This window comes from Mobula birostris, chromosome 3 (assembly GCF_030028105.1).
Source record: "Mobula birostris isolate sMobBir1 chromosome 3, sMobBir1.hap1, whole genome shotgun sequence".
Lineage (NCBI taxonomy): Eukaryota > Metazoa > Chordata > Chondrichthyes > Myliobatiformes > Myliobatidae > Mobula > Mobula birostris.
The window spans coordinates 169498215-169520236 of NC_092372.1; the positions used below are offsets into that span (position 1 = coordinate 169498215).

The 22022-nt window shown below is 38.9% G+C and overlaps 1 protein-coding gene across 9 annotated transcripts in view; it reads right to left on the reverse strand.

Moving 5' to 3' along the window:
- Nucleotides 1-2389: 2389 nt before the first annotated feature.
- Nucleotides 2390-22022, reverse strand: part of LOC140195411 (DNA-binding protein SATB1-like) — a 157949-nt gene continuing 138316 nt past the window's right edge. For all 9 annotated transcript variants that reach the window (XM_072253662.1, XM_072253658.1, XM_072253661.1 and 6 more), the window contains 2 exons: nucleotides 4441-4644; nucleotides 2390-4125 (listed from right to left, as the gene is read on the reverse strand). In XM_072253662.1, coding sequence (XP_072109763.1) covers nucleotides 3667-4125; nucleotides 4441-4644 — 663 coding nt within the window. In that variant the 3' untranslated portion in view covers nucleotides 2390-3666. The remainder of the gene's footprint in view (nucleotides 4126-4440; nucleotides 4645-22022) is intronic.

The following is a 22022-nucleotide window of genomic DNA, read 5'->3' on the forward strand; positions in this document are numbered from 1 at the left end:
CTGCTTTCACTTTACCCTCTACCTTCACAAGCCTTCCAGGGCCTGCTGCAGTGAAGCATCCCCACAGCATGATGCAGCCACCACCATGCTTCATGGTAGGGATGGTGTGTTTTTGATTATGTGCAGTGGTTGGCTTACACAAACATAGCATTTAGTCTGACGGCCAAAAAGCTCAATTCTGGTTTCATCAGACCATAGAACCTTCTTCTGGCTGACTAGAGGCTCCCACATGCCTTATGGCACACTCTTGCTGAGATTTCATGTGAGTGTTTTTCCAAAGTGTTTTCTCTTTGCCACTCTCCCATGAAGCTGTGACTGATGAAGCACCCCGGTAACAGTTGTTGTATGTGCAGTCTCTTCCATCTTAGCCACTGAAGCTTGTAACTCCTCCAGAGTTAACATGGGTATCATGGTGGCCTCCGTCACTAGTCCACTTCTTGCACAGTCACTCAGTTTTTGAAGATGGCCTGTTCAAGGTAGATTTACAGTTGTGCCATATTCTTTCCACTTCTTGAAGATTGACTTAACTGTGCTCAAAGGGATATTCAGTGAGTTGGAAATTTTCTTGTATCCATCTCTTGACATATGCTTTTCAATAACCTTTTCGCAGAGTTGCTTGGAGTGTTCTTTTGTTTTCATGGTGTAGTTTTTGCCAAGATACTGACTCACCAATGGTTGGACCTTCCAGATACAGGCAATTGAAGCACTCTGAATGCACACAGGTGATCTCCATTTAACCAATTACATGATTTCTAAAATTAATTGGCTGCACCAGTGATGATTTGCTATGTCATATTAAAGGGGGAAAATACTTTTGCATTCAATTATTTTGTGTTTTATATTTGTAATTAATTTTGATCACTTTGTAGAGATGTTTTCACATTGACACGACAGAGTCTTTTACAGTTGATTGATGTCAAAAAAAGCCAAATTAAATCCACTGTGATACAATGTTGTAAAACAATAAAACATGAAAACTTCCAAGGGGAGTGAATACTTTTTATAAGCACTATGATGATGAACATATTACTAAAGGGCAAGTACAACTTCAGGGCACAATTGCCAAAACCTTTCATCGCTTACTAATGACTAAGAATACACTAATTGGATGGTAATTATCTGGAATGGTTAAGTCTGGCATTTTATGGACTGGACAATTTTGGACAATCTTTCAAATTGTTAGGTAGATGCCAAAGTTGTAATTGTACTAGATTAGCTTGCCTAGGCACAGTTCTGTCTATCTGTCTGTGTCTTGTTTTATGGCGGTACACAGACAGACAGACAGACAGAACTGTGCCTAGTTATTCTGGATTTCTTTAACAGCCTTGTTATGATATGTGGCAATTATAAATCAGTCAATCATTCACCAAGCTTCAAAACCTCCCTCTGCAACTAGATCCTCAACGTTCTTATTGGAAAACCACAGTCAGTGCAGGATAATATTAACATCTCCTCCTCACTACCAAATCACATAGGCACACCTCAAGGATGTGCACATAGCCCGCTGCTTACAATCTCTACCCTCATGACTGAGTAGCTTAGCACAGCTCAAACACTATCTATATATTTGCTGATGACACCACTGTTGTTGGCATTTCCAGTGCACAGAATACAAGAGGGTTCTGGACTCAGCCAGTTCAATCATGGGCACAAGTCTCCTAGCCATCGCGGACATTTTGAAGAACCGCAGCCCCATCCATTACTAAAGGAGGTTACAAGGTTAAGGGTTTGTACACCTTTGTGTTACAAACTTCAGGGAGGTTGTACACTTTTGCACTATTTATTTACCTCAAAACTTACAGTAATATTTATCTTGCTCTGTACTGCTGCTGCTGCAATTTCATTATATATGTTAGCGATATTAAACCTGATTCTGAATTCACATGAATACTGCATTCTAAATCACATATCATTCGTCTTAAATGTTTAACATGAAATCTCAGTCATAGGTACTCAAAGTTTAAGCTTCATTGGGAATGGTAATGCAGTGCAAGTTGTCTACTGGAAACAATGCACAAATCGAACCTTGATTTGCAGTCAACACTCAGTAAAATTTGTTATCCTTAATTAGCATCAGCTTGAGTCCACGGTCTGAATTTCTCTTTTTGTGGACTGATCCTGCAGTCAGATTTAGAAACGCCTCAAGCTTTGGAAGTGCATTATATACTTACTGTGTAACATTATTTTAAGATGGAAGTATTCTTTCAATTAGTTATGTTAGGGGATAAAACAATGTAAACACACAAAGATTGACACAGAACAGCAGAACATGTGTAAACAAACAATTACACTTAAAATATAATAAATAATGAAGAAAGATGCAATAAATATGCTTTGTTATTATACAAAGATAGTTTAATTGTGCGATTAACAATTAATAACCATCCCCTTCTGAACATTTTTGCATAAAGAAAAACCGTGATATGCTTTAAAAAAACATGGTCAGATTTAACAAAATAATTTGTGATCTCATAGTTCCACATAGCAAGATAACTCAGAGAAACAGATACACGTAATCTTCTTACAGAAATTTATACTGAAAAAAGCTTCAATCCATTGTAAACTGAAGGAAGACACATTGCAAAACATCTATTTTTGTGTTAATTTTATAAGTTATCTAATGTATTTTATTTTATTGACCTATGTTCCTTTGCATGATGGTTTAACATTAATATAGAAAATTGCATACACCATAAAGAGTGAAGCCCATGGTATGAATTGCTTTGATAACATACAGCAGTTTTAGGCAAATTTTAAAGCACAATTTTTCAATTGAAACTTTTAAGACACTTTGTATCACTGCCCATCAAAACACATTTATAAATAGAAAAAGTCAGTATGAAAAAGCACAATGTTACATGTAACAGAAACTTCAAAAAATTAATTACATCATGAGGCTAAGTTTTCCGAAAATAAATAGTCTAAATTACACAATTTTTTCTCAAAAAAAAGTCGTGTTTCACATTTTAAAATCAGGTAATGACAAGACTCAAAGTTACAGTGATTGCTCTCTTGCAGAATAATTGAATGATGGCAGTGCCATATTACACAAGGCAATTATTGGCATATTTTCCATTAACACTGCATTTTGCAGTGAGCAGTTTCTTCCTTTTATTTGTAACTTTTGCAATATATAGATAAGCACGAAGTTTCCTCATTCACAAATTTGTTATTTCTAAAAGGCCAGATTTTTCGTGTGAGTAGCAAAACATAGACTGGTTTAATGGAGAACTGAATCCGGAGTGTTTTATCCATTCAGAACTGGTTAATCTGTGATTATTGGTGGAAAGCTCCTGAATCAGCAATTTACGTCTGACAGCCAATACAGTTACAAACATGAGACAGTACCAGTTTCCTCTCTTGGTACTTTGTACAGAAACTGCCACTAATCAGTAAACAGCAGTTACAAAAATGTTCAAGGCAATCCCAAATGCTTCATATGTAGCTGTTAGTTTGCTTGAACAAAGTGAAAATTTCTAGTGCAGTCTGCATTATCCACAAGAGAATTGTTCAGTCTTTCAATGGGATTCTTTATCAGTTTTTTGTGCAAGTTTGTAAAGACAAATTGGTCTTTCTGATGAATAATGCAGGGAACAAGATGATTTTTTTTCAAATAATTATACATCAGTGGCACAGTTTCAAAAAGAAGCTTTTGTGATATCAGGGTCAGTCTTTTGGCTCCTGATCAGAATCTAGGTTATTTGTAGTCCCTTCTCCTGGTAAGGTCTCTTCTACTTTAACCGAATATATTTCTTTCGAACTTTTGCCTCCCTCACTTTCTTCTGAGTCCTCAGAGTCCTCCAGCAACTCCTCTTTTTCATACTCTGCCACATCTACCTCCAGACCTGCATGGTCTTTCAGTTTGCCATGATGCTTTAGATGATAGCGTTGGTTCTGAAAGAACTTGATAATTGTATACTTGGGCAGGTCAAGTTGAGCTGACAGAGTCTGAATTGCCTCTTCATCAGGATACAAACCCACATCCTGTATAAAGCTCTGCAAGATGCCCAGGGCTTCTACGGAAATCTTAGTGCGAGACCTGGGCTTGTGGCGACTCTCATCTTCTGCTTCTGCTGGTGTTGACGTTGGCTGTTTTGGTGCAAGTCGTGGCGCTGCTGGTTGCGGCTGTAGGCACAAAATAATCAGTAATCCCAATTTGCCATTGCACCTTAGTATATGGTTACATTTTAAATAACAATCAAGAAAATTTGGTACAGATACAATTAATACTCATGCAAAGTGTAATGGCATGTTTTTAGAGACTCGTTTGTTAAATAGAAATTCAGTATATTACCAATGATTTCTACACAAAGATATTTACCTGAAATAGTGAGCCTCATAAGGATACACAAGCAACCTTCATGAAAAAAAAACTACCTTTATATGATATCCCTCTTAATTTGTCGAACTATATGCTGCAATTGTACAAGGTATACCAACCTGAACTGGTTCTGCAGAAACATGCATGATGTGAGATGGTCGGTCTCCATGATGATGAAGCACATTGCTTTCCTGCTCGTAAATGGTATCTCTCTCAGCCTGAGGAAGGCTCAAGAACCTCCTAATCATTGATAAGTTTTCCCAAAGAGTCCGATTGTCTGGTGAAGGGTCTTCTTTCCAACGCAGAAGCTCACATAGCCATCCCTTGTGAATGAAGTGAAAATATAACTTCACAAAATATACCAGAGAGCAAGCAATCATACAGCATGGTACTTAAATACAAGACTTAGATTTATAGAGAATCTTTCAATTTCTTAGAATCTCCTGAAACATTTTAGAGCTTAAAGTGCTTGTTTGCAGTATACTTATGACTGTGATATAGATAAATGAGTTAGATAACATATAAAAAGGAAAATGTAGAAAGAGAAAATGCTGGAAATATTTTCTACAGGTCAGGCAGTATCAGTAGATAGAGAAACAAAGTTAATATTTCAGGCCTGATACACTTCATCAGACCTGCTGTTTCCAGCACCTTCTGTTTTTCTTTCAGATTTCCAGTTTTTTTTGTCAACTCCAATAATGATTATGGGCTTAAGATGTTGCTTCATGCTGCTTGTTTATTTATACGATTCCTGTCTGGCAGCTAGCACTGACCAGGGAACCCAATGGTTACATACTTCTGCAGGTAACAAGATTGTAACTATTTAGTATTATTTAAAGTTAGTTTGCACGAAGCTAAAACAGACTGCAGGTCCTCAAAATGAAGTTCATTGTTGCATGCAGGTTCACAAAATCTGGAACTCACAGAATCATAGAAAATTCATGACACAGACGAAAGAGGACATTTGGCCCATTATGTCAATGGTAGATAGAAAGGAGCTATTTAAACTAATTTTGCCTTCCAGCACTAGCTTAATAGGCATACAGGTCATTAATGGCCATTTTTAAAAGCTTTTGCCTCCAACATCCTTTCAGAAGCTGAGTTCCAGAGCCATCACTCTAGTTTAAAAGTGAAAACTTTGAAATTTGTTTTCCCACTAATTGCTCTACCAATTATTTTAAGTCCATGTCTTTGAGATCTGGTTCGATTTATTCTAGTGCAGTCACCCCATAATTTATGCACCTCAGTTATGTCTCCCCTCAACTTTCTCTTTTCCATAGTAAACAGCCTAAACTCATCCAGTTTTTCCTCATTAATACAATTTTCTATTCTTGGCCATTTCTTCTAAATTTCAGCCTCTCCACTGCAGTCACATCTTTTCACTGGGGCTTATTGAGGAACAGCTCTAAATTGGAGACAGAAAGCTCTAAGAATATCTGACTGAATTCTAAGGTAAAATCCCTTTTCTGATCCAAGAAAAAAAAAGATGATGTTGGAAATTTGAAACAAATCAACAATATTGTGATTAGTTAATTGGTCCAGGTTTAGTACTTCAGGCTGCAAACTTCGTATCAATTCTGGGAAAAATTAGAGGTGAAATATGTTTTAAATTGTGGGAAATGGGAGAAACAAAACATAGGAAGACTTGCGATGAGGAGGTAGGCATGAAAAGTTAAATGACAAAAGGGAGCGGGCGGTGTTAGTACCTGGTCAGCAATTGCTTCCAATGGAGGCCACCGGGTGTGAGTTCTGAGTCACGGAAGGACTACTTGATATTCTGAGATTTATGTGATTGGATTGTACTTTATATCAGTCTCCTTTGGTTTTTCAGCATTTTATTTCTTGTGGCCAATTGGCGGGTGGGTGATCTGTTAGTTCTTTGTGTGTGTAGGGGGGTGCCATGGATTTTGATGATACTGTCGCTGTTCTTTTATGCGACTGAGGGGGTCGGTGATTGTTATTGTTGCTGTTTTTTTCTGCACGGAAGGGGTTGGGAATTTGTTGCTTTTGTCACTTTTTTCTGTGGGGAAGGGGTGGGGGATTTTGGTGTTTGCAAGCTTTGTTTCTTTTTCTTTTCATGCTGAGGAGAGTATGGTCTTTCTGTATTTTATGGCTATCTGAAGAAGACAAATATCAGAGTTGTATTGTACATGCACACTTTGAACCTTTGAGTGATTGTAAACATGGGAAAGAAGATGGTAAAGGGATTAGAGGAAGGTAAATTCAAAGAGAAGTAAATCGGAGAAGCCAAGTAATACCTTAGATCCTCATTAGAAAAAGCCATGAATGCTGAAAATAAGAAATACAGAACTTGCAATTGCTGATTATCTGAAATTATTGAACTCACTGCTGAATTGGGAAGGCTGCAATGTGCCCAGTTGGAAAAGGAGATGTTTGATCTATTTTCTGATACTGGTTAAAAAGTTTTATTTGGTGCAATTCTGTAGAACTAGCCTAAATTTGTGCTCATATTTCAGGATTTAATCCCTGCAATACTGATTCACTGCAACTTGGAATTATTGCTAATTGTTCAACATCAAGCAACAACCAATAGTGAAGTTGAAATATTCCAAACAAAGTTAAGTTTGCTATGATTAGAATTTAAAAATTCTGAAGAAAGTAAATATTTTTTCATATAAGAACAGAGCAATAAATGAACACCAGCCCAAAAAATCTTGATAGACAAACCAGAATATTTTATGATCTGGCTAGACAGCTGAATTTCCTCAGGAATGTGCCTTCAGAGATTTACTCTGTCCCAAAGGGAAATTTCAGAATACTGAGTCTTAGACCAATTGTTCTGTGTTTCCATAATGAAAACACTTGAGGAATCAAACAAGTTGCAGAACATTTGACATTTATTATGAACAGATTCTCATTCCATCCCTGCAACATTACCTCCAAAGTCCTTTTAGTGTGTTTTTCTGATGCTGAAATAAGTCTCTCGTTGAATTCATTTGGAAGAACACCAGGCCAATTGGGAGTATCTGGGTGGAAATAATATCACGCTAATTGCTTCAATCAAGAAGACTGCAACCAGTTTTGGTCACCCTATAGGACATTTGTTAAGATTTTACACAGGATTACATTCTAGTAAATCTATTCTGCACCTCCCCCCAGTTTTGCAATCAGTCCCACACAAAACAGTACAGAAGTTGTAGATGCTCTCCAAATGTCATATGGACACAAGTCAAGCTCAGATAAGGAGAAACTAAAATCATGTAGTTAAATGAAAGGGTGACATATTCTCAAACAAAAGAAAGGCTAAGCTGCTGTATCACTGCATTCTCTTTCAGATGCAGTCTTGTAAAATTTGATTATTTTCAGTTTCTCATTATCTTTGTAGATCAGGCATTTGGAGACCAACAACATAGATGGAAAAGCATGTTTGATTCTCGGCATTAGTCTGGGAAAGAATGCCAAGGTTGAAAATCGGGGAAAGACTGCAGAAAAAATCTATTAGATTGGGATCCACTGTAAGATTTCAACAATCTTATGATCGTACGGTACCCAGAACTGGGTACAGACGTCAGGATGACAGTAGTTGCATAGTGTAACTTCATCAGTTGATATTCCCAACTGGCCTGGTTTTATTTCAGATGAGTTCAACTACAGAACTATTCCAACATCAGAAAAAAACTTAAAATTGTTTGTAATAAACAACATTACAGAATAGGAAAGGAATAGAAAAATAAACTTAATATTTAAGGCCAAATGTAGGTTTTAAAAGTTAACATTTCTATTTTAAATGTTTATAGAATGAGTGACTTTCTGTGAACTACTGAGCAGAGATCAATGTCCTCAGCAATAATTACTTGTTAAGATGTATAATGTCCAGCTGAGTTTTCTGTTTCCCAATATTTTGTCAAGTTCCATCATATAGTTTTAGTAAAGAGAAGTTTTTCAAAATTACAAGGAGAATAACAGAGCGCATTATATAGGAAATAAACTTCAATGTAGCAGAACCAACCTAAGTACTTCTTCAATGGATAAGGAAAGGATCCAAAGGAAATACTAAAACAAAAGTACAGCTTGCTCAGAGAATTGCTTCAAGAAGGATATTAAAACAGGAAAAAAATATAGCAAAAGACCAATATTTATGAAAGGAATTCCAGAGGGATTGACTTAAGAAGCTGGTGCAGACGAGGTGATAGTGGATTGGAATGCTGTACAGGAGTGTGGAGTCAGGTGTTGGGTGTTATGTTAGTGATGGGGACAGGGCCATTTTGGGGTTGTGGTAATGCTTAAGAGATTACAAAGATGTGGAAGAGTGAGGTTACTGAGCTACTTGAAACAAGGGTAAACATTTTATATTTGAACTATGAAGGAACTTTTGTCAATGTAGTTCAGCAAGGAAAGTCATGGATCAGCGCAATTGGGATTAAAGATGAAATAATATGAGCGGAGTTTTGAATGAGGAAAAATCATCTTGGGTTTAAGAAGTGTAATCCCACCATAAGGGGTGCTGTAGTTGTAGGCATCATAAATTATAGAAAATTTATGACAATGGTTGACAAGGGTGATGTTACAGAGATGTAGGTTGACCAGTGACGTTATGGAGACAGGGGATAAGTTTAAGTTTGAAGGTAATTTAAACTCTTGTCCAGCTGATGCAGAGGGAAAGGAATGAAAACATTTATGTGGATGAGGACTGAAGATAATGGTGTCAGTCTTTCTAATGCTTATCATGAAACTGCAATTCAACCAAGACATTTTGTAACTCAGGCTTGGAGCCTGACAGCCAGAGGCAGTGACAAAATTACTGCAGTCCTGAGGAGATTCAGCTTAACAGAATTAACATCAGAATGGAGTGTTTATATATCCTCTATCCATAGATACTGCCTGGCTTGCTGAGTTCCTCCAACATTTTGTGAGTGTTGTGTGAGTAAAATTCTCCCCACCACTGAGCACACCTACATGAAACGTTGTCTCAGGAAGCAGCATCCATCATCATGGACCCCCACCATCCAGGGCAAGCTCTCTTCCTACTGCCTACATCAGGAAGAAGGTACAGCAGCCTTAGGACTCTCACCACCAGGTTCAGTAACAGTAATTACCCCCGACCATCAGGATCTTGAACCAAAAGAGTTAACTTCACTTGCCCCAAAATTGAAATATTCCCACAGCCAATGGATTCACTTTCAAGGACTCTTCATCTCGTGTTCATGATATTTATTGCTTGCTTGCTTATTTATTTATTTATTTATCTATCTATCTATCTTTCTTTTTTATTTGCACAGTCTGTTGTCTTTTTCACACTGGTTGGATCGCCCAAGTTAGTGAGGTGTTCATTAATTCTATTATGGATTTATTGAGTATGCCCACAGGAAAATAAATCTCTGCGTTGTATATGGTGACATACATGTACTTTGATAATAAATCTACTTTGAACTTCAGAGTTTAATACAGACAAGTGTAAGGTGTTACACATTGGAAGGTCAAATGCCAAAGGAAAATATACAGTACAATAGATGGCAGGACCCTTAGGAGTACTGATGAATAGAGGAATCTTGGGGTGCAAGTCCATTGCTCCCCAAGAGCGGCAAAACAAATGGATAAGGTAGCAAAGCATGCTTGCCTTCATTAATCAGAACATTGAGTATAAAAGCTGGCAAATCACGATGCAGCTGTATAAAACTTCGGTTAGACTACAGTTGAAGTTGTGTGCAGCTCTGGTTGCCACATTGCAGGAAGGAGAAGGTGCAAGAAAGGTTCACATGGACATTGCTTAGATTGGAGAGTATTAACCATAAGGAGAAGATGGACAAACTTGAATTGTTTTCTCTGGTTCATTGCAGTCTGAGGGGAGACCAGACAGAAGTACTGTATATAAAATTATTAGAGGCATCGATAGGGTGGATAGTCAGAGCCCTTTTCCCAAGTCGGACATATCAAACAGTAGGGGGCAGCTCTTTAAGGCGAGGAGCGGGGAAAGTTTAAAGGAGATCTACAAGGCGAATTTTTTTTAACACAGAGTGGCAGATGCTAGGAACACCCTGCCAGGTAGGTAGGGGAAGTATATACAACTGCAATGATTGGGACACTTAGAAAGGGATATGAATAGGCAAAAGATGAAATCAATATTAAGCTGTAAGGTTAATCTGAGATATTGTAGGAGAACACTGACAAATTTAGGTAATGACAGGAATGTGGTAGGTGCAATTAATAAAAGAGGAATATGCTATTGAGCCCTTTATGCTATTTTAGTAGATCACAGCTAATCTCTACCTCCGTCCTTTTCACTCGTCTTTTTTCCTTATCCAGTGCTTATCACGGACAAGACATGAATAGAACACCTTCCAGAAGGAATGGAAATAAAAAGTAAATTTCTCAGAGATGGAAGAGAAACAAACAGATCATAGGTCCAAAAAGGACATTGTAAAAGTAAACACAACTGTTCATTATTTTAAAAATGGGCTATTTGTTAGATAATGAAAGAACTGAAAAGATATTGGCAGTTGACAATTAGTGTTCTGTGCAATCCTGCACAGGAGAATTACCAGCATTGAGTAGAAAATGTAAAGTAAATTTGTTGGTACAACATCACAGTATGTTGTACATCAGAGCAGACATTATTATAAGAATATTCCTCAAACACTAAGATGTATTTTCTGGAATAAAACAGCAGTGCTAAGAGAAAGGTCCAAAGTCAAGAAAGGGCCTAAGTGGTAAATAGTGAAACTTGGTGAAATAACAAGTAACAGACGGACACCAGTGCAGGATTAAGTATATTGCTGCTGTGAGAGATGAGGATTATACTTCCAAGCAAACAGTTAATTAGGGGAAAATTTACACCAATCATAATATTTAAGAGGAATTAAATGTTGCTGTAAAGCAGGAACTTTCAAAATACCAAGAGCAACCAATTACAGTTGATAGCAGTTCAATAACAAAATGATAGAATTTTTTACTGAAATACTTATAATTCTATAAATATCAAATGCTTTCACCTACTGTATTATTCATTTAAAAAATCTTTAAATCTTATGTTGAGGAACTTTTCAAGATTAGCAATAAATTATATTATTTAACACTATAACCACTTATCCTTTTAATTTCAAATGCTTGTTCTACTGCATGACACATTTGACAGAAGTGCAGAGCTACAAATGAAAACATCACACAAAGCTTATACATCTTAATAAAAGGCATTCATAGGACAATTGTGAGGCCATTAATAACCGTGATGTAAATCCAGGTTCAATAATTCCTTTCAGGAGGCCAGACAACAGAAGAGCACCCAGTTCAACGGATTGTATAATTAATACATCCCCTCAAAGGAGAATTATCCTCCTCCCTAGAAAATAACTTACAGAATGCACAATGTACAGTCTGTCCTCAACAGTGATTAGTGGAATAAAGTAATCAAAATCAAAATGGCATATTTAATTATTTACAATTCATTTTCTTTTGTTGTGTATAGTGAAACCTTTAACCACTGCATTCGAAATATGCTATCTAAATATTAAGTCTCCCAACTTTAACCTACATTGGGAATTGAAGAATTGGTGGTTCAACTATGAAGCTGTCACAACATTGACAGCTGGAGGCCAGAAAAGTTAACTCTTATGCTTCAGTATTACATGATTGCTGGTCTGGCCATGCATTCAAAAGAATCTAATCTCTTTGGCAGGCAGTCAACACCTTCCTTGAAGTGTGGTTGTAATTCTTGAAACTAGATTTCAATGTCAAAGTAATTATTCTCAGTAATAAATTACTGAGATTCTATTAAATTTGCTGATGGTTTGCTGAAGATCTACAGGGAGCTGGTTCAGGAGAGGGTGGAGTTTCAGTACTAGTCTCCAACATCTGTATCCTTGGGACAACAACCTGGTAGACCAGGCTAGCACCTAGAGAACTCAAATTAATCATAGGCTAAGACCTAGTACTATTGAAAGTTGCAAAATTGTAAGGAAAGCAAACACTGTAATTGGTAGTTACCAACATCCAAGAGTGAATTGATTCCTTTAAAATGACATGGTATTCCTTCAGTTCTTTAATATACAAGGGGATATTAACAACAAATTACTCAAGAATACTTCACAACTCCTTTTTTTTTTACATGGAGCCAGTTCATCCAGCATGGTCTCATTCAAAATTTGGCCACAAGTTTTTCTTGTCTCTGTCATATGCATGTGGATTGCTTTTAATGTAGGAACATGTTTAATAATTTTATAAGAACAACAATGATGAGCATCAATACTTTTCCACTCAGCTTTGTTCAACACTTACTTCACCTGTCCTTACTACTCTTCTTAATTTCATATCCCTCAACATATAAATGTGAGGAGAATAGAATAGACGGTCGGTGCAGTCTTTAGAATGCAGACCCAACAAAGCAGCAAGAATATTTAAAATTAAATAATTAAACAAATCTAGAATATAAGAGAGCTTTACTATCATTAATGGTGAATATGAATCTAGCACAAATTTCCTATCCAGCTCAATAAGGTTAAAGTGAGTACCAGAACAGAGGGCATACTGAGTACAGTATAAACTCACACAGAACAGTAAAAACCCATCCAGAATCCAACCTGCCCACAACTTTGCTGGTGCTAGATGGGTTGGCTTTGGTAACCATTGGATGGTGGCCCACTTAATACTCCAACACTATCTTAATTCACTTTTTGTAACTGTTACAGAGCAACAGTTCCTGAAGGTTGTCATAGCCTAGGGTGGGCTGGGGTGGGGGGGGAGGGGGAGGATAGTGAAGGTAAGCTCCGACTCCCTACAAAATCCTCCCAATGGCGTAGCCTTTGACAACCAAGTCCAGTCCGGCTTCTAGCCTTCATGTACAGCTTAGCTATAAAACTTGGTAGAACCGTTTCTACTAAATGGAGGATGGGCAGAGGCAGACTACTGACACTTTAAAACTAGTCACTTTGGGGAGATGGGGTTTGTCAGCTGTGGTTGGCAGCTTATCTAGGAGAAAGAAAGCTCTGATCCAAAACCTTTGCTGCCTTGTGGCTATACCTACTCATGGGGAAGGAAAGTTTCGGGAGTAAACCCTGAAGAAAAATCCAAAGCTGGAGTCCCTAAGGCAGCCCTACGTTGAATTCAGTGCTGATAGGCAACTTCTGCGATGCCACTGGTGCCAAACTGTATTGGTCTCTGCCATTCATCAGCTCCATAGAGAGGGGAATCCTGCTATATGGGCAACAACTTGCTCTCCATATTGCACTGCCCTGGCTCTCATATTGACCACCTAAACAGCTAGGTTGCAATATCCATGGTTAACCCTGGCCAACAGAGGGTCTACATAGTAGTACAACAAATTTTCAAGCAAATACTATAAGGTTAAAGGGAGCACCAGAATAGGAAACCCAGTGAGTTTAATGGGATCATAGGAAGCAAAGCCATACTCTATCCAAGAAAATATGGCAATCAGAATCCCAGTGTGTTATAAAGAGTACAGGAATCAGAACTCTGGCGTTTAAGGCTGTGCAGGAACTATGGTCTGGAATATTAAAATGAACACAGGAATAAGTACATAGAAAACCTACAGCACAATACAGGCCCTTTGGCCCACAGAGTTGTGCTGAACATGTCCCTACCTTAGAAATTACTAGGCTTACCTACAGCCCTCTATTTTACTAAGCTCCATGTACCTATCTAAAAGTCTCTTCAAATACCCCATCGTATCCGCCTCCATCACCATTGCCGGCAGTCCATTCCATGCATTCACCTCTCTCTGAGTAAAAAACTTACCCTTGACATCTCCTCTGTGCCTACTCCCCAGCACCTTAAACCTGTGTCCTCTTGTGGCAGCCATTTCAGCCCTGGGAAAAAGCCTCTGACTATCCACACGATCAATGCCTCTTCTTATCATCTTATACACCTCTATCAGGTCACCTCTCATCCTCCGTCTCTCCAAGGAGAAAAGGCCAAGTTTACTCAACCTATTCGCATAAAGCATGCTCCCCAATCCAGGCAACATCCTTGTAAATCTTCTCTGCACCCTTTCTATGGCTTCCACATCATTTCTGTAGTGAGGTGACCAGAACTGAGCACAGTACTCCAAGTGGGGTCTGACCAGGGTCCTATATAGCTGCAGCATTACCTCTCGGCTCCTAAATACCTGGTGAACCAAGTCCTGAATCACTGTGATTTGCAATCAATTGATTAACAAATGATTGTTGTTTTACTATATTTCATCCTTGTCCTTTTGGAAGTAAAATTTGCTGTACTCACACAATATGGCCTTTATTTGATTCAAAACTCTATAGCCATGTGCTGACCCTCTACTGTCATCTGAAATGGCCCAGCATATCATAGCTGTACAATTGTAAAATTGTACGTAGCTGTAAAATTGTATAATGAACAATTGGTAATGAATGTGGTAACTGGCTTCAGATTCATCAAATACAAAAACATACCAAGTAAAACCAGAACAACAGGAATTCTGCAGATGCTGGAAATTCAAGCAACACACACCAAAGTTGCTGGTGAACGTTCACCAGCAACTTTGATGTGTGTCCAAGTAAAACCAGATTGGGGCCATGTGAGAGTTTGAGCAAATCACAAAGGCAGACTATTTCTTGCATTCAGCTGGAGTTCAAGCTCTCTACCATTGGTTCTTCATGCCTCATAAATCTGACAGCCCAAGCAGAGATGACTGTTTACACTCAAGGAGTGATGGGGCTGGGAAGTCCTCAACAAATGATTGTAGACTACATGAAACCTTCTTCCCATTATCTCTGGCCCTCAGCTGATAAGTCACTAATCGTTGCTCTGGATACCTTGGAACCAAAGGTTGTATAAGCACAAAGCATGCAGTGGTGAAAAGATCCATCAGCAAGTGTAGCCTTTTAGAACCACTCCAGGCGAAGCTGGCAAACTGCTGGAGGTCACTGCTGCCAGACTGTGAGGGAAAACCGACATAGTCTTACACTCACCAACCTAGTGACTCAGAAGCACCTGCCCATGACAGTACTGGCAGAAATATTTGCATTCATCTTCAAACACAAGTGATGAGTGGATATATCCGGGCCTAAAACCAGCCTTCAGCTAATTTGGTTCAGCCCTTGCTTCGAGAAGCAGTTGAGCACACTGAATACAGCAAAGGCTATGGGCCCTAGAGCATCCCATTTGTAGTGCTCCATGTTTGTGCCCTAGAACTAGCTGCACCTCCAGCAAAACTGTTAGTCAGTTACAGCACTGACATCCACTCAACAGAGCTGAAAAGCACCCAGTGAGAAACATAATTGGTCAAGGCTTGGCTTGTTCTCTGAGTGAAGACGTGAGATTTTTAACATCCAAATGGGAAGTCAGAAAGGGCTTTGGTTTAACACTGCATTAGAGAGACAACACTTCTTTTGTACTGTATTGCAGAGTTAGCCTAGATTTTTGTGCCAAAGTTGCTAGAATGGCAAAGCAGGAATCTGACTCAGGTAAGAATGTAACTAGCCGAACCACAGCTGATTCTCAAAAAAAGGGACCAAGCAGCAACAAATTAATAGCTCTCCTGTCTACTCTCAATAATCAGAAAGGGATGAAGGGTGTCATGACACCCGAAGGTGACAACCAAAGAAAGTGGCGCTTATTCCTTAATAACTAGCTGTTTGGATTTGACTGATGAGCTCATGCTTTATGTCCTACTCTTTTCAGCTCCTTGGTAAACAATACTTTCTAAGTCATAAGGTCTTTAGTGGAGACGTTAACTGATGATTGCAAACTGTTCAGCCATCTTCACGCTTCCATGGACAATTAAACAATTTGTTGCCATTTAAGTGCCATCAAATGCCCATCTCCACCAACTTGTGTTGACATTCAATGACATCAATCATATGCTATCAATAAACTGAGTATTACCATTGACAAGAAACTACTGGACAGTTTTATATAAATATAAAAACAGGCCAATAGCTTTCAACCTGCAATGAAAATCTCATCTCTGACATCCTTAAGCTACAAAGTAAAAACTAGGAGTTCAATTAGTCTGATGAAGAGTCTGGCGCAAAACATCGACTGTTGTTTTATTTCCAAAGACGCTGCCTGAGCTACTGACCTCCTCCAGCATCCTGTGTGTATTACTCTATGATAGAATACTTCCAAATGCATATATAAATGTACTTCCATAACACTTCAGATATTTAATACCATTCACAACACTTACTATACTTCATAGATCAGGAGATGCATATTTAGACCCCACTATAAATTTTAAATGAAATTACTGGAATTGAAAACACTGGAATTAAATATCTGGTCTCAATAATGCTGGTATGGAGTTGTGGTAAAACACCATTAGGTCCATTAGGAAAAGGAATTTACACAGCAGACTTGTATCTGATTTGAGACCAATGTGGTTGATTTTTAACTTGGTTTCTCTTTGTGCCCCGTTTAGAGAACCTAAGTGCCCAGTTGGTTCATGCCCATTTAAAGATGGGCAATAACTGGTGGTCCGGCAACCCTATAGATAACAAAAACTCTACTTGAATGGCATTCTGAGAATATCTCCATAAATGGCTCCAGTATCTGACATTTAAAAGATATGTTCCAGAGACTACCAAGTTTTTGGCCTTCTAAAAGGACAAAGCAACTCAGCAGGTCAGGCAGCAGCTATGGAAGGAAGCAAACAGTCAATGTCTCGGCCTGAGGTACTGACTGATTATCTCCCTCTGTAGATGCTGCCTGACTTGCTGAGTTCCTCCAGCATTTGGTGTGTTGCTCAGTATTTCCAGCATCTGTGAATTACAGGAGTTCAAGGATGCACCATGCCCCAATATCCTCTTAAGACAATGAAAAGCAGATAGTAAATGCTGAGCATGCCACCAAAGCAAACATTACATAAAAGAAATTCAAATTCTAGATTATTCATACATAACGACATGCTAAGAATATCAAGTTTGAAAGTTTTGGTTCTCTAGCATTGTGAGGAAGAAATATTTCCTGATTCCATCAACACAAGAGATTCTGCAGATGCTGGAAAATCTTGAGCACAACACACACAAGATGCTGGAGGAACTCAGCAAGTCAGGCAGTATCTATTGACAGGAATAAACTGCTGACATTTTGCGCATAGACCCCGAAAAAAAACTAAAAAGGGGGCAGAACAAGAAAGAGAAGGTGGGGGAGGGGGTGCAAAGTGGCAGGTAATAGGTGAGACCATGTGAGGGGTAGTGGGTGGAGGTGTAATGCCTTATATTCTGTCTGCATAGCCTTCAACCTATCAACAAGTGAAGTAGCATTATAGTTGGCTCACCAAAATGCCTTCATTGATTCCTTTTCAACCATTGTTCAGCTAATCATTATGGCTGGATCAAATAAAACAATTTAAGGCCACAAATATCTCTGCCAAACTCCTCACTAATCTAGGATGAAGCTGGAATGCAATTATAGCTCTTAAACCCTCCATCATAAATAAATGTGATCAGTCACTAAAAATGAAATAACCCCATCAACTACCTCGAGCTTCCCTGATTTAAAATGATGACCTCCAGCTGGCCAATGACATATCCTTTGTGATTCTTTCATTGCTTGTGTCATAATATTCTCCGTGCAACATCCAGCAGTAAATTTTATTTAGAAAATCTTAATTATGGTTAGGTGGAGAATACCATTCATTCATTCATTTATTTATTTTAACAAACCTCACCCATTGTCTTTACTACAGAATACAAGATAGGCAGAACTCAGCATGGATTCCTTAAAGGAAAATCCTGCCTGACAAACCTATTACAATTTTTTGAGGAAATTACCAGTAGGCTAGACAAGGGAGATGCAGTGGATGTTGTATATTTGGATTTTCAGAAGGCCTTTGACAAGGTGCCACACATGAGGCTGCTAAACAAGATAAGAGCCCATGGAATTACAGGAAAGTTATATATGTGGATAGAGCGTTGGCTGATTGGCAGGAAACAGAGAGTGGGAATAAAGGGATTCTATTCTGGTTGGCTGCCGGTTACCAGTGGTGTTCCACAGGGATCAGTGTTGGGGCCGCTTCTTTTTACATTGTACATCAACGATTTGGATTATGGAATAGATGGCTTTGTGACTAAGTTTGCTGACGATACGAAGATAGGTGGAGGGGCCAGTAGTGCTGAGAAAACAGAGAGTCTGCAGAGAGACTTGAATAGATTGGAAGAATGGGCAGAGAAGTGGCAAATGAAGTTCAATGTTGGAAAGTGTATGGTTATGCACTTTGGCAGAAAAAATAAACGGGCAGACTATTATTTAAATGGGGAAACAATTCAAAGTTCTGAGATGCAACGGGACTTGGGAGTCCTCGTACAGGATTCCCTTAAAGTTAACCTTCAGGTTGAGTCAGTAGTGAAGAAGGCGAATGCAATGTTGGCATTCATTTCTAGAGGAATAGAGTATAGGAGCAGGGATGTGATGTTGAGGCTCTATAAGGCGCTGGTGAGACCTCACTTGGAGTACTGTGGACAGTTTTGGTCTCCTTATTTAAGAAAGGATGTGCTGACGTTGGAGAGGGTACAGAGAAGATTCACTAGAATGATTCCGGGAATGAGAGGGTTAACATATGAGGAACGTTTGTCTGCTCTTGGACTGTATTCCTTGGAGTTTAGAAGAATGAGGGGAGACCTCATAGAAACATTTTGGATGTTAAAAGGCATGGACAGAGTGGATGTGGCAAAGTTGTTTCCCATGATGGGGGAGTCTAGTACAAGAGGGCATGACTTCAGGATTGAAGAGCGCCCTTTCAGAACAGAAATGCGAAGAAATTTTTTTAGTCAGAGGGTGGTGAATCTATGGAATTTGTTGCCACGGGCAGCAGTGGAGGCCAAGTCATTGGGTGTATTTAAGGCAGAGATTGATAGGTATCTGAGTAGCCAGGGCATCAAAGGTTATGGTGAGAAGGCGGGGCAGTGGGACTAAATAGGATAAAATGGATCAGCTCATGATAAAAAAGCGGAGCAGACTCGATGGGCCGAATGGCCTACTTCTGCTCCTTTGTCTTATGGTCTTATGGTTTAATACAAATTCCATTTTCTATCCACTTCTGTGTGACAACTCTCTGGAGCTGTTTCAGCTTTATGGCTTTGAAGAAAACCCGACTAAAATTCCTTTGCGACAACTATTGACTATTTGCCTACTTGTCCCCTGTCTAAACCTTTGTGGTAACGCAATGGTCATTCTTAACACAAGCGCTTTCTTCCTTCTGCTTTGAATGTTCGTATCCCTGCCTTGTTCCACCTCTCAAACGGTATCCTGCTTGCAATCTTGTTTTCATACTGCCCTTTTTCGCTTCTATACCACTTGATACTGCCCTCTCTTAAGGAATTCTGCTACTGAAATACTTGCCCATGTTTATGTTGACTATTCTAAGGTAAACCTGGTTAGTTTCTATTCCATGACTTTGTGGAAGTTTGAGGTCATCCAGATCTCTCTTGCTCTGGTCCTAACTCAATCAAAGATCTGCTCATCCATCACACCAGTGTTTGCTGTCCTTCACTGGCTTTTGACTAATCAATTTTGAGTTCTTATCCTTGTTTTTAAACCCCTCCATGATCTTACCTATCCCCATATCCGTAATCTCTTCCAGCCCTATAACTCTCCAGGAAAACAAATTTCATCTAATTTTGTCCTCTTGATCAGCCCTGAATTTTACTGTTTCATTATTGGAACTCAGCCTGGAGTAACTAAGGTCCCAGTTCTGGAATTCCTAACTTAACTCATAACTCCTCAGTTGCTTTTCTCTCTCCATTTAACTACACCCTTATTTCTTAACTCTTTGAACAAGATTTTAGTCACCTGCTCCTTATATCCTTGATATCAAACATGTTTCATAATAGTAACAGGCAGCACCTTGCATCCATAAATCATATTTTTGGCATTAAAGGTGCTATATCAGTACAAACTGATATTTTGATAATCTGTCTATGTGTGTATATAATTTTCTGGTTCCAGGAAAATAATTTACCATGTCTCCTAACTTAATTTTAACTACAAACTTAGACACAGACCATGTCAACAGAGTTAGTAATACATTTTGGCTCAAACTAGGTACTCAGATGCCCTGAAAGAATTTTAAGAATGCATTTTGATAATGTCTGAATAAGAGGCACAAAATTAATTGATCCTGACTCTTAATTCTTTTACTACTACAATCTTCACAATGGCAAATAGTGCCTAGAATTCAATTGATTTAGACTTTTCAACATCCCCTGGAGTCTTCATTAGATTAGAAAAAAAAACAAATTGGAGGGAAATAGGAAGGAGACAAAATATCAGCTGAACATCTGTCACTGGAAAAACATTGAAGACTATTATTAAAGATGTTGTACAGAGCACTTTAGGAAGTTCTACCTAATCAAAGTCAACGTGGTTTTATGGAAGGGAAATTGTTTTTGACCACTTTATTGGAGTTTTTTGAAATAACATGTGCAGAGTTAGGAACCAGAATCAGAATCAGGTTTATTATCGTTGGCAGGTGACGTGAAATTTGTTAACTTAGCAGCAGCAGTTCAATGCAATATATAATCCAGCAGAGAAAAAATAATAATAAATAAAATAATAATAATAAACAAGTAAATCAATTACAAATATTGAATAGATTTTTAAAAAATGTGCAAAAACAAAAGCACTGTATATCAAAAGAAAGTGAGGTAGTGCCCAAAGATTCAATGTCCATTTAGGAATCGGATGGCAGAGGGGAAGAAGCTGTTCCTGAGTCACTGAATGTATGCCTTCAGGCTTCTGTATCTCCTACCTGATGGTAACAGTGAGAAAAGGGCATGCCCTGGGTGCTGGAGGTCCTTAATAACGGACGCTGACTTTCTGAGACACCGCTCCCTAAAGATATCCTGGGTATTTTGTAGGATAGTACCCAAGATGGAACTGACTACATTTACAACCTTCTGGAGCTTCTTTCGGTCCTGTGCAGTAGCCCCTCCATACCAGACAGTGACGCAGTCTGTCAGAATGCTCTCCACTGTACAACTATAGAAGTTTTTGAGTGTATTTGTTGACATGCTAAATCTCTTCAAACTCCTAATGAAGTATATCTGCTGTCTTGCCTTCTTTATAACTACATCGATATGTTGGGACCAGATTAGATCCTCAGGGATCATGACACCCAGGAACTTGAAGCTGCTCACTCTCTCCACTTCTGATTGCTCTATGAGGATTGGTATGTGTTCCTTTGTCTTACCCTTTCTGAAGTCCACAATCAGCTCTTTTATCTTACTGACGTTGAGTGCCAGGTTGTTGCTACGGCACCATTCCACTAGTTGGCATATCTCACTCCTGTACACTCTCTCGTCTCCATCTGAGATTCTACCAACAAGGGTTGTATCGTCAGCAAATTTTTAGATGGTATTTGAGCTATGCCCAGCCACACAGTCATGTGTATACACAGAGTAGAGCAGTGGGCTAAGCACACACCCCTGAGGTGCGCCAGTGTTGATCATCAGCGAGGAGGATATGTTATCACCAATCTGCACAGACTGTGGTCTTCCAGTTATGAAGTTGAGGATCCAATTGCAGAGGGAGGTACAGAGACCCAGGTTCTGCAACTTATCAATCAGGATTGTGGGAATGGTGGTATTAAATGCTGAGCTGTAGTCGATGAACAGCATCCTGACATAGGTGTTTCTGTGGAGAGCCATTGAGATTGCATTTGCCATTGACCTATTGCGGCGATAGGCAAATTGCAATGGGACCAGGTCCTTGTCGAGGCAGGAGTTCAGTCTAGTCATGACCAACCTCTCAAAGCATTTCATCACTGTAGATGTGA